Source organism: Micromonas pusilla (assembly GCF_000151265.4).
Source record: "Micromonas pusilla CCMP1545 genomic scaffold MICPUCscaffold_16, whole genome shotgun sequence".
Lineage (NCBI taxonomy): Eukaryota > Viridiplantae > Chlorophyta > Mamiellophyceae > Mamiellales > Mamiellaceae > Micromonas > Micromonas pusilla.
The window spans coordinates 467872-480033 of record NW_003315897.1 but is presented as its reverse complement, the minus strand read 5'-3'; the positions used below and the strand labels follow the sequence as shown (position 1 = coordinate 480033).

Genomic DNA, 12162 nt, shown 5'->3' with positions numbered 1-12162 from the left:
TCGAGTCGTCGTCGTCGGCGTTTTGACGGTGGCTTTTTTTGCTCTTTTGATGACTCTTTTTCTTCGCCGCCGTTGCCGCGCGTCCTCGGTTCGCCTTGACCGCGCCCTTCTCGCGCTCGAGCCGCGCGCGCCACGCCGCCTCCGCGGCGATCAACTCCGCGACGCGCTCCGTCGCCTTCTCGCGCACCGCGTCCAACGCCGCCCGCTGCGCGTTCCAGTACCTCTCGAACAGCCACTGCAACGCGAGCTCGGTGCCGTGCCGAAGGACGTCCAGCTGAGGGTCGAGGGTCCATACGAGCGAACGTCGGGGTGGAGTTCAAAGGCGTCAGGCGTGGAGTTGAAAGGCGTCGAGGTGTGTCGGGATTGAAAGCGGGGGACCCTGGGCGGAGAGAATCGCCGGGAAAAGTCCTTAAGGAATCGCGTTCATCGCGCCGACGCGGTCGTATGGGAACCAGTGTGACTCGAACGCACCTGAGGCAGCGCCTGATGCGACGCCTCCATGCGGACGTTCACGAGCAGGACCGGGATGCCGATCTTCTTCGCGAGCGTCATCACCGGCGCGGCGTACTTGCCGTTCTGCGACGGGTCCACGCAGCCGTTCACCATCCTCACGAGCGCCTGCGTCGGGAGGGGGACGGGGACGGGGTCGGATCGATCGATGTTAGCTCGACGGGCGAACGATGAGGGACGGACGACGGACGCGCGGACGCGTCGAGTCGACGGCGAGATACGACGGGAGAGATCAGAGATCGTCATCGCGCGCCATGGTGTCGCGGCGCACCATGGCGTACGTCAGCCGAAGCATGCTCTCGGACACGAACGGCCCCGGCGCGCCCGGCACGCCGCGGTCCATCTGTCGCGCTTCCATCAGCTGCGCGGTGACCTCCACCGCGTGCGGGACGTGCCCTTGGAACGTTCGCCACTCCTCGACGCGTCGCAGCGCGCGGTCGCGAAGCGCGACGTCGTGGCCGCTGACGCCCGCGCGGACCCACTCCCACTCGTCCCAGTCCTTCCACGGGACGCGTCGCGCGCTCATTTTCGTTGCCCCGGCGGCGCGCGCGTCGACCGCCCCGCGCGCGCGCCCTCTGCCGAATCAGAAGCCTCCGCCAGCGGCGTCGCGTCGCGTCGGAAGACTCGATTTCGCGCATCAACCTCGAGTTTGAAAGGTCGCCAGATCCCACACACACCCACCACTCGCCGCGCGCGCGTCCCCTCCGCCCGCACGCGCGATGACGACGCCGCCGCCGCCGCCGAACGCGAAGTCGGCGTCGTACCCCGAGCCGGACTGGGACGGCACGTCCGGCGGGTTAGACCCGAAGTGGCTCGCGATGCATCACCTCAACGCGACGCGCGATTACGACGCGTGTATCGACCTGTGCACGAAGATGCTGGAGAAGAACCCGTACGACCAACAGGCGTGGGTCCTCAAGGCGCGTTCTATCTCACACTGGTCCCCATACGACCGCGTCGGCGTGGTGCACGCCGATCCTTAAGGACTTTCTCTCCCGGCGTCTCTCTCCGCCCGCCCCTCGCTTTCGATCCCCGCCATCGATGCCTTTCAACTCCGTCTGACGCCTTTGAACTCCGCCCCGACATCGCTTCGTTCGGAACGACCCTCAAGACGCGCGCGCTGACGGCGAAGAATTGGATCGACGAGACGGAGATGGAGGAGGAGGGCGTCGCGGAGATCATGATGGACGAGAACGCGACCGCGCAGGTGGCGCGGCCGGGAACCTCGTTCGCGCGACCGAACACGAGCGCGTCTAGAGCGGGCGGCGGCGTCGCGACGGGCCTCTCATCGTTCAACCAAGGGATGCGTCCGATGACGCGCGCGGGCGCGCCGATGACCGGGTTCGCGCGGCCGGCGACGGCCGCGCGCCCTTCCACGGGATCATCGCGCGACACGATCGAGACCGCGTTTCGAGGCTCGGGTCGCCCCGGGACGTCGCGACCGGTCTCGTCCGCGGCGCGCCTGACGCGCCTCGGCACGGCGACGCAGCTGTCGGAACCTGGGGGTGCGTTCTATACACTGGTCCCCATACGACCGCGTTCGCGTGGTGAACGCCGATTCTTAACGACTTTGCCCGGCGCATCTCTCCGCCCACCCCCCGCTTTCAATCCCCGCCCTCGATGCCTTTCAACTCCATCTGACGCCTTTCAACTCCACCCCGACTTCGCTTTGTATGGAACGACCCTGAGGCCCGTTCATCGACGTGGACAAGCTGGACTTGCGCAAGTACGCGCAGAAGGACGCGCTGGCGCGAGCGCTGATCGAGTACATCATGCACCACGACCGGAACCCGAAGAAGGCGGTCGAGCTCGCGTCTCTCGCGACGGTAAACGCGAACTTTAAAGATTGGTGGTGGAAGGAGAGGCTGGGCGTCGCGTACTACCAGCTCGGCATGTACAGAGACGCGGAGAAGCAGTTCAAGTCGAGCCTGAAGGACCAACCGATGATCAAGACGGTGTTGCAGCTCGCGAAGGTGTACATAAGGATAGACCAGCCCGCGGCGGCGATGGCGACGTACGTCAAGGGCGCGGAGCTCTTCCCCGGGGAGACGTCGATGCTGTTGGGTCAGGCGAGGATCCACGATGCGCTCAACGACATGCACCTCGGCGTGCCGCTGTATAAGGAAGTCCTGAAGTGGGACGCGTCGAACGTCGAGGCGATCGCGTGCTTGGCGGCGAACCACTTTTACACGGACCAGCCCGAGATCGCGCTGCGTTTCTACCGCCGCTTGCTCATGATGGGCGTGAACAACACGGAACTGTGGAACAACCTCGGCTTGTGTTGCTTCTACGCGAGTCAGTACGACATGACGTTGGCGTGTTTCGAGCGCGCGATCAAGATGGCGGACGACGAGGAGGCGCCGGACGTGTGGTTCAACGTCGGTCAGGTCGCGATCGGGATCGGGGACCTGGGACTGGCGTACCAGGCGTTAAAGATCGCCGTGTCCGTGGACTCGACGCACGCGGAGAGCTTCAACAACCTGGGGGTGCTGGAGCTGAGAAAAGGAAACGTCGAGGCGGGGAGGGCCAACTTTGAGAAGGCGTCGAGAGAGGCGGAGCACGCGTTCGAGCCGGCGTATAATCACGCGCTCCTCGCGTTCAAGACGGGGGAGTTCCAGGAGGCGTACGAGCGCGTGGAGAAGGCGCTGGAGTGTTACCCGGAGCACGCGGACAGCGTCGAGCTGAAGAAACAGCTGAAGAAACACTTCACGCTGTTGTGACGACTGGAGGAGAAATTCGACGCGAGGAGGAGTAGCGCGTCGTTTGTTACTGTACACGTATAGGTAGCGTTGGTAGCGGTATAGGATAATAATTAAGACGGTAAGTAGCCGTGGGCCCCCTCGTCAATCAGATCACTTGAACACCACCCCCAAGAACCCCGACACGACGAGCGCGCACCCGCCGAGCATCATCCCCGCGCTCGCGCCGCTCCGCGTCCACCGAGCTCTCCCCAACGCCACCTCCGCGCCCGCCGCCATCGGTATCTGCATCGAGAGCCCGACGGACGCGATCGTCGGCGACGTCAGCAGCACCGCGCGCGCCCACAGGTAGTCAGACAACACGTTATCGATCAACCCTTTCAAGAGCACCACCGCGAGCGCGGCGGAGGTGACGTTCTCGAACAGCGCCTCGAGCCCGCCGAACGCGCGGCACAGGAAGACGACGAACCCGAACGCGATCGCGTTGAACGCGCCGACGACGCCCAAGAAGAAGAGCATGGAGACGTCCTCGTCGTCGGGGAGCGAGTACCTGGGGGCGGCGACGGGAAGGACACGTTACAAGTAAGTCCTTAAGGAACGGCGTTCACAACGCCAACTGGGTCGTATGGGAACCAGCGCGAGAACGCGACGCACCGAATCCCCGCGGTGTAGAGCGCGTACATCGCCGCCGAGAGCACGCACAGAAAGTTACCCAGCGGCGGGTCCGAACCCCCCGCGACGTCGTCGCCGCTCGACGTCCCCCGGTGCGTCGACTTGGGCGAGCGCGAGTCCGCGGTCGTGACTAAGACGGACCCGGCGACGTACACGAGCACGGCGACGCAGCGTTGCCAGTTGACGTGGTCGCTCTTGACGGAGTTCAAAGGCGGAGTTCAAAGGCGCGTCAGACCTCAGAGTTGAAAGGCAGGCGTCGCGGTGTGTCGGGATTGAAAGCAGAAACCGAGGGGTGGGCGGAGAGAGACGCCTCGTCAGGAGAGAAAGTCAAAGTCCTTAAGGAATGAAGTTCACGACGCCGACGCGTTCGTACGGGGACCGGCGTGAGACAGAACGCGCCTTGACGATCCACGCGGACAGCGCGAACGTGAACACCGAGCTCGACGTGCTCAGTATGCTGTTGTTCGTCACGGACGTGTACAGGAGCGAGTAGTTGAAGCACAGCTGCGCGAGGAAGTAGAGCGGCGCGATCGCGCACGCCGCCTTCGCCGTCGCCACCTCCGCGGCGATGCGCGCCGCGTCGATCCCGCCCGTCGTCGACTCAGGGTCGTTCCATACAAGCGAATGTCGGGGTGGAGTTGAAAGGCGTCAGTTGAAGTTGAAAGGCACCGAGGGCGGGTATTGAAAGCGAGGTGTGGGCGGAGAGAGACGACGGGAAAAGTCCTTAAGGATCGGCGTTCACCACGCCAACGCGGTCGTATGGGAACCAGTGTATAGAACGCACCTCGTCCCCGGCGCCGTTCGCGTCGTCCCCTCCGTCGTCGCCCTCGTCCTCGTACGCGTCCTCGACGCGACTCCACGCGAGCTCGCCGCCGCCTCGGTACCCCCCCTGCGCGCGTGCCTTCCCGCCGCCGTCGCCTCTCCCTCTGGTTCCTCTCCCTCGTGTCTCTCCCCCCCCGCCGCTCCGGGTCGTTCCGTACGAGCGATTGTCGGGGTGGAGTCGAAAGGCGTCAGATGGAGTTGAAAGGCGTCGAGGTCGGGGATTGAAAGCGAGGGACCCCGGGCGGAGAGATGCGCCGGGCAAAGTCCTTAAGGATCGGCGTTCACCACGCCAACGGGATCGTATGGGGACCAGTGTATAGAACGCACCTCCATCCCGCCCGCCCCGTCGCGTAGTACGCCGGCAGCAGACACACGAACAGCGCGTTGCAGACGTACGTGATGAGAAGCGGCGACAGGCCGCGCGCTTCCAGGGAGGACACGAGGAACGAGCCGCCGACCCAGATGACGCACACGGCGAGGATGAACGCGTGGCCGAGCGCGGCGCCGCGGAGGTTGGACAGCGCGTCGCATGATGAGACGCGCGAGAGGAGCGAGGACGAAGGGGGCGCGAGTTGATGATGATCGCCGGGGCCCCGGCTGCTGCTGCTCGGCATCGTCGCGCCCGTCGCGCCCGCCGCGCCGAGCGCGCCGCCGTCGTCGTCGGGGACGGCGCCGTAGATCGTGGAGGGAGGGGGACGGCCGCCGCGGCGGGGTGCGGACGCGCGGGGAGGCGTCGCGCGCGTCGCAGTGGAGCGACTCTCATTGGAGCGACGACGCGACGGGGACGAGGCACGGCTTCAGGGCAGTTCCGTACAAGTTCATCGGTCAGTTGAAAAGGGACGCGATCAAATGTTGAAACCGAGGGACGGGTGAAAAACCGCACCTCATCAGAAAGAGACGTTTAAATCGGCGTCGTTGTTACCCACCGCGCAGATCCGCGCGCGCCGAGACGACGGCCGGCGGGGGCGTCATGAACCCCGACGACTACCGCGACGGCCTCGACGCGTCGTCGTCGCCGTGGAACGACGGCGACGGCGGCGGCGGCGACGACGACGACGACGCGTCTTCGCTCCCGCCGCGGGAGGCGCACGACGGCAAGAAGATCCCGCGCGTCTTCGCGGGCTGGCGCTTGCACATCCTCCCGCCGCGTCGACAACAGCGTCGTCCGCGCGAGCGGCGCGGGTCGTCGCGCTTCGACGACCACGACGCGTTCACGCCTCTGAGCCGCGGCGCGGCGGCGGCGCGAAGAGACGACGACGACCGCGACTTTGACTTCGACGAGAGATCCGACGCGTCCACCACGCCGGGCGGATCATCATCCGCGCCCGCGGTGTACTTCGGCGACGGCGGCGCGCCGGGGGGCGCCCGTCATGGCGCGCGCGACCGCTCGCGCACGTCGCACGACAACGTGACCGTGTACCCGCGAGACGAGACCGCGCATCCGTACGTCCACCCGTTTCGCGCGAGCGCGAGCGCGGACGACGACGACGACGACGACGACGACGGCGCATTAAATCATCATCAGCCCGCGTCGCGGTCCTTCTGGGACGAGCGGTCGCCCGACAGCGACGTCGCGTCCAAGACGTCCGCGGGGCTGGACTTCACGAGGCACCTCGACGACAGCGAGGACGGGACGTGGCGCGATGAGCTGGACGACTACGCGAGCGAGGAGGGGCGGGACGGCGAGGGAGACAGAGGGGGATTCTACGGCAGGCCGTCGCCGTCGTATCCCGCGTTTTCGCCGTCGCCGCGGGGACGGACGCGGGCGCGAAGAATCCCGAGACTGACGGCGGTGCGCTTGAACGCGGAGGAGAACAACGCGGAGGAGGACGCGGAGGAGGACGCCGGCGACCCGGGCGCGTTGGTGGACTTTCTCGGGCGCGTCGCGACGGGCGCACCGATGCTGCGGCTGACGCGCGATTTTTTTCATCGCGACGGATTGCTGGGCACCGGCGCGTTCAAACGCGCGGAGATCCGAGCGCACGTCGCGCCGGACGCCGCCGTGGGGTGGCGCGGCGTCGCGTACGACGGCGGCAGCGCGGGAGAGAGAGGAGGAGGCCGAAAGGACGCGCCTTTCACGCTGTCGCTGGATGCGGAGGCGGCGCTGGCGCCGCATGGAGAGAAGGGCGGCACGCGCGCGAGGGTCGCGACGGGCGTCCACGCGCAGTTCGCGGTGATGCCCGGGACGTTCCCGGACGAGCGACTGACCGCGGGTCTGTCCGTGGAGGCGCTCGCGCAGAGCGAGCGGCTCTCGCGCGTGGAGAGGGAGGAGATTCGATTCGAGACGGGGCGGCGCGCGCCGAAGCGCGCGCCGCGGTTGCGACGGAGGAACACTCTGTGGGCGCGTCTGCGGTTGTGGCGCGGGCTCTTCGTACGCGTGGCGTCTCGGGTGAAGATCGAGCCCGACGGCGCGGGCGGGAACGACGTGTCGTTCGGCGCGCCTCGCGTGGAGTTCCACGTGGAGTACGACCCGAAGTTGGAGGACAAGCGAGCGGACGCGCGGTGGGACTTCACGCGGCCGCGCAGCGCGCCGGTGTACGTCGGACGACCGATCGCGTTTCCAGGGCTGGGGGGCTTGGGCGGCGCGTTGAAGGGACTGCGGAACGGCGTCGTCGGTCTCGGTCTCGGCGGCGGATCGGGATCGGGATCGGGATCGGGATCGGTGGCGACGAACCTCGACGTCACCAGAAAAGTAACCGACGCCTGCGGGACGTTACAAGTGGGCGACGACCCGTACGAGGACGAGGACGCGGCGTACGTCGAGAACGTCGTGCGGCGGATGCCGACGAACGCGACGCTGGAGGCGGCGCGGAAAAAAGAAGAACGCGAGAAAAAAAAAGAGGAGGACAGGGCGAGGAGGGAGCGCGATAAGAGGGATAAGCGGCAGCGGGAGGAGGACGCGCGCGCGGAGAAGAAGCGCCAGGACGCCGCGAAGAGGGAGAATGCGCGTCTGGAGCGCGAGGAGCGGCTCGAGCTGCAGAAGGAGAAGGTGGCGGAACAGAAGAAGTTGATGGAGGCGCGAAGGAAGGACGCCGCGGAGGCGAAAGCGGCGGAGGCCGAGGCGGCGCTGCGAGCCGCGGAGAAGGGAAGCGCCGCGGCCGCGTCTTCTACGTCGACGACGGCGGAGGACGCGACGACCGCGACGACGGAGTGGAAGAACGCGCGAAGCGACGCCGCGGCAATCGCCGTCGCCGCCGCCGCCGCCGCCGAGGCGCGCAGACGCGCCAACAAAGAAGCCGAAGCCGCGCGCAAGCGGGAAGAAGCCGAGGCTGCGCGCGCGGAGCGCAAGCGGCTCGAAGACGAGGCGCGATTAAACCGCGAGGAAACGCGCGTCGCGGAGGCGAACGCGAGGAAGCGGGCGGAGGAGGAGGCGCGGCTGAGCCGGGAAGCGGCGAAGAAAGCGGCGGAAGACGCGCGCCGCGCCGCCGAGGAGGACGCCGCCGCCGCGCGCGAGGCGAAGCGGCGAATCGAGCGCGAGGCTGCGGAGGCGGCGGCGCGCTCGAAGAAGCTCCGCGAGGACGCCGAGCGCGATACGAAGCGCGCGGAGGCGGACAGGAAGGAGACGGAGCGGCTCGCGGGGGAGAAGCGGCGCATCGAAGAGGAGACGCGAAGGACTCTCATGCGACGCGAGGAAAAAGAGCGGAAGCGGAGAGAGCGAGAGGAGGACCGGAATCGTCGCGACGCGGAGATGGCGCGGAGGAAAGCCGAGCGCGACGCGGAGGAGGACGAGAAGCGCGCGAAGAAGGCGGCGATGGAGACGCGGCGGCGGATCGAGCGGAACGAAGCGCGCGAGAAGCGCTGGGCGGAGGAGGCGCGACGGAAGGAGCTCAAGAAGGAGGAGGAGAGACGCCAGCTGGAAGGTGCGTTCTATACACTGGTCCCCATACGACCGCGTTGGCGTGGTGAACGCCGATCCTTAAGGACTTTGCCCGGCGTCTCTCTCCTCCCAGCCCCCGCTTTCAATCCCCGCCTTCGGCGCCTTTCAACTTCAACTGACGCCTTTCAACTCCACCCCGACGTTCGCTCGTATGGAACGGCCCTGAAGAGCGGGAACGCGAAGACGCGCGGAAGAAGACCGACGCGGAGCGCGAGGCGCGCCGCAAGGTGGAGATCGAAGAGGAAGCGAAGCGCGAAGTCGAGCTCGCCAATCGCGCTCGCGTAGAAAGAGAGCGAGAGGCGCAGGAGATGTGGACGCTGCGGCGCGAGCGCGACGAGCGCTTGGAACGCCGCCGCGACGAAGAGCGCTCGGCGGAGCGCGCGTGGGGCGGCGGCGAGACCGCTAGTAAGAGCCCGCGCACGTTCAGCGCGAGCGAGGCGACGCTTCGGACCGCGGAGGACGCATCGCGCGCGGGGTTTGACCCGGGCGCCACGATCGCGCTCGTCCCCGGGCACTGGATCGACCCGGGCGAGGAGGTTGGCGCCCCGGGCGAGCGCGCGTTGAATTTGGTCATCACCAACCGCGCGCACAAGGTGCGTATTCCTCACACTGGTCCCCATACGTCCCCGTTGGTGTGTTGAACGCGATTCCTTAAGGACTTCTAACCCCGGCGTCTCTCTCCGCCCACCCCTCGCTGGTTTCAATCCCGACACACCTCGACGCCTTTCGACTCCGCTTCTGACGCCTTTCAACTCCACCCCGACATTCGTTTGTCGCTTCGCGTGGACCCTCGACGCTCATCAGATTTTGGGCGCGCGCGGGTGGACGGTGCTGCGACCGGACCTCGCGAACCCGCCGCTCGCGTGGCCGCAGTACATGTCCTGGGTCCGAGAGCAGTCGCGCGCGGGCGTGAGCGTGCTCGAGGTGCACGGGCAAGGCTCCGGCGCGGAGATGGACGGTCGCGTCACGGGCGTCATCGCTCAGGAGGATTCCAATTTAGGCGCCGCGCTCGCGTCGCGGTTCGGTCGGTTTCCGATGAACTGGGAGGACCTCGCGATCCCGCGGTGCGGCGGCGCCGTCGTCGAGAGCTTCGACGCGACGGAGCTGGAGGCGTTGAGCGCCGTGAGCCGCAGCGCGGCGGTGGACGCCATCGCGGGGGACATCGCGGACGCGGTGGACGACGCCGGCGCGGCGCCGCCGCCGAGGGAGGGGTGCTCGCCGTCGGGTTGCGTGCGCGGGTCGACGCGTTAAAGTAGTCAGGGAACGCGCGACCGACGAGACTGATAACCTTATTCATTAGAATACGTACGTCGTGTATATCGATATGATAGGTACAACTACATACATGGTCAATCAGGGCTACGAACGAACGAACGAACGTCCCCGCCGCGTCTGTCCTTCGGTCCGTCGTCGATCGAATCTATCTCGATCGAATCGATTTCCTCGGATCGATTAGAGTCATCAATCATTTCGCGGCGACCTCCACCCTCGCGTCCATCTTCCCCCGCGACCTCTCCACGTCCTCCATCGCGCGCTTCACCCTGCCCACGCTGCCTTCATTGCTGTCCATCGACCCTCGGCGGTTCTTCGCCAGCTTCGCCACGGGCGGCGGCGTCTCCGGTCTCGCGCTCGGCGCGTCCACCTTGTTGAATAACATCTCGTTCCTCAGATCCATGCTCAGCGTCACGCTCGCGCTCGGCCGCCGCACGATCCTCTCGCTGATCGGCAGCGACTTCAGTCGGCGCAGGTGCGTCATCTCCGCCTTGTGCTTGCACACGAGCTCCTCGCCCTGGAGCAGCGACTCGAGCTTGGACTCCATCCGCGCGCGGTAGTGCGCCCGCAACTTTCGCCAACCCTGGTACCACGCGAAGCGTTCGAAGCCTGCGCGGGCGAAGAAGCGATTCGATTCGATTTGATTCGATTCGACGCGCGGGGTGAACGCGTCGGTCAGTCGTGCGTCTCACCGGTCAAACGATCACATCGTCGGTCGAAAGGGAAGCGAAAGGGGCGGACGGAGAGCGACGACGAACGGGGAAAGTCGCGCGACGGGGAAGCGGTCTCGGCGTCTCACCGCAGCGCGCGAGAAACGTCATCGTGCCCTCCTTCCCGCCGGCGAGGTGATGGACGATGCTCCCGAGCACGAGTCGCCGCGCCGCGCTCGATTTCTTCGTCCGCAGCACCGTCCCGAACGCGTCGCCGACTTCTTTCTGCGTGAAGTACGCGCGCGTGAGCGGGATGACGATGTTTTCCTCTTCGATGAAGTGCGGCCACAACGCCGTCCTGTACGCGTGAAGGCTCGGCGAGAGCTCCTTCGCCGTCGCCCACGTGTGGTTGTTGATCGTCCTGGAGCGGAGGAGGCGCGGGTTCGTCGCGTCGTCAGCGATCGAAGAAGGAAGAGAGGAAGGAAGAAGCAGAAAACGTTTCGTCGCGTCGCTCGGAAAAAAAAATAATTAACGCAAGCTGTACCTGTCCACCGCGTGCGCCAGCTCGGCGAGCTCCTCGTGCGACTCTCTGAACGCGTCGCCGAGGATGTCCACGCGCGTCTTCACGAACGGGTGCATGATCTCGTCCTCGATCTTGAAGTGTTCCTTCAGGCTCTCGTAGTGGCCCGTCCAGTGGTCCTGCGCGGCGGCGGCGGCGAGGGGGGAGAGGGGTCGTGATGAGAATTCGCGCGAAACTGATGGATGAAGGGTGCCGTGCGATCTGAAGAGACTGACGCGGACTGTCGGTTGAAAACGACGCCGGCGGCATCGAGCGCGACGGGCGACGGCGGAACCGCGCGCTCGAACGCCCCCCCCCCGCGCGCGTCGCGCGATAGAGACGGCGCGCGACGGCATCGCGCGCGCGCGCGATCGCGCGCGGCGCGGGCGTCGACCCCGATCGCGGGGGTCGCGCGCGCGCGACGCGAGGGGAAAAAAGATCGAACACAAATCGCGGTCGTTGTCGAAGCGCACGTGTACACCCCGCGCGAGCGAACGAACGCGACGCGGCGACGCACCCGGATCGCCTGAATCTCCCACTCCTTCAGCGTCTTATCCCCGAGCGTGAACAACACGCTCTCGAGCTTCGTGACCTCGCCTCGGAGCGCGTTGTGCATGAGCACGAACACGTCCTGGTCGCGCGCGAGCCACCACTCGGACGTCTTGTCGCCCAGATGCGATCCGACCGGGCGGAACGTGCGGATCTCCGTCGGGTCCGCGGGGGCGGTGTACAACCCGTTCAGCTGCGCGTGGACGGGCATCGAATTCGTCGTCGGTCGTCCTCGCGAGGGTGGAATGGGGGTGGGGGGGGGGTCGAGGGGGAGGATGTGCGCGAGCGGTGCGCGGCGTCGGTGTGCGCGATATCGGCTCGAATACTGACCGTGATCTTTCAACGCAGATCTTTATCTTTGAACGGCGATCGCGATCGACGCGTCGATCCGCTCGGCACCCCCAACCCGGCGTTTCTGTTTTTCCAACCGTCGTCGTCGTCGTCGTCGTCGTCGTCGCTCATCACGGCTTCTTCGCGACCGCGTCGCGGACGCGCTCCGGCCCGCCGCCGTTGTACACGCGCGTGAATCCCATCTCCTCCTCCAGATACTTC

At 66.6% G+C, this 12162-nt stretch overlaps 6 protein-coding genes across 6 annotated transcripts in view; 2 read left to right on the top strand and 4 right to left on the bottom strand.

Moving 5' to 3' along the window:
* Window positions 1–423: 423 nt before the first annotated feature.
* Window positions 424–1036, bottom strand: MICPUCDRAFT_43272 (uncharacterized protein; the record flags this gene model as incomplete). Its single annotated transcript, XM_003063996.1, has 2 exons — window positions 424–618; window positions 782–1036. 2 exons carry the CDS (start codon window positions 1034–1036, stop codon window positions 424–426), a joined length of 450 nt encoding a protein of 149 aa, XP_003064042.1.
* A 292-nt stretch (window positions 1037–1328) lies between these two features.
* Window positions 1329–3336, top strand: MICPUCDRAFT_46012 (bardet-biedl syndrome 8; the record flags this gene model as incomplete). The annotated part of the gene is made up of 3 exons (XM_003064182.1): window positions 1329–1421; window positions 1622–2015; window positions 2200–3336. 3 exons carry the CDS (start codon window positions 1329–1331, stop codon window positions 3228–3230), a joined length of 1518 nt encoding a protein of 505 aa, XP_003064228.1. The 3' UTR covers window positions 3231–3336.
* A 26-nt stretch (window positions 3337–3362) lies between these two features.
* MICPUCDRAFT_53996 (Drug/Metabolite transporter superfamily) lies at window positions 3363–5317 on the bottom strand (the record flags this gene model as incomplete). Its single annotated transcript, XM_003063995.1, has 5 exons — window positions 3363–3759; window positions 3864–4075; window positions 4287–4481; window positions 4666–4843; window positions 5031–5317. The coding sequence occupies 5 exons, from the start codon at window positions 5315–5317 to the stop codon at window positions 3363–3365; spliced, it is 1269 nt and encodes a 422-aa protein (XP_003064041.1).
* Window positions 5318–6879: 1562 nt separating this feature from the next.
* On the top strand, window positions 6880–9004 carry MICPUCDRAFT_66316 (uncharacterized protein; the record flags this gene model as incomplete). Its single annotated transcript, XM_003064181.1, has 1 exon — window positions 6880–9004. One exon carries the CDS (start codon window positions 6880–6882, stop codon window positions 8863–8865), a length of 1986 nt encoding a protein of 661 aa, XP_003064227.1. The 3' UTR covers window positions 8866–9004.
* A 178-nt stretch (window positions 9005–9182) lies between these two features.
* MICPUCDRAFT_49115 (uncharacterized protein) lies at window positions 9183–11905 on the bottom strand. Its single transcript, XM_003063994.1, has 4 exons — window positions 11579–11905; window positions 11047–11201; window positions 10652–10923; window positions 9183–10461 (listed from the first exon to the last, which is right to left on the bottom strand). The coding sequence occupies exons 1-4, from the start codon at window positions 11819–11821 to the stop codon at window positions 10046–10048; spliced, it is 1086 nt and encodes a 361-aa protein (XP_003064040.1). The 5' UTR covers window positions 11822–11905; the 3' UTR covers window positions 9183–10045.
* A 26-nt stretch (window positions 11906–11931) lies between these two features.
* Window positions 11932–12162, bottom strand: part of MICPUCDRAFT_66314 (uncharacterized protein) — a gene marked incomplete at its 5' end in the record, with an annotated part of 814 nt that continues 583 nt past the window's right edge. The window contains one exon of the mRNA XM_003063993.1: window positions 11932–12159. Within this exon, the coding sequence (XP_003064039.1) occupies window positions 12072–12159 (88 nt within the window). The 3' untranslated portion in view covers window positions 11932–12071. The remainder of the gene's footprint in view (window positions 12160–12162) is intronic.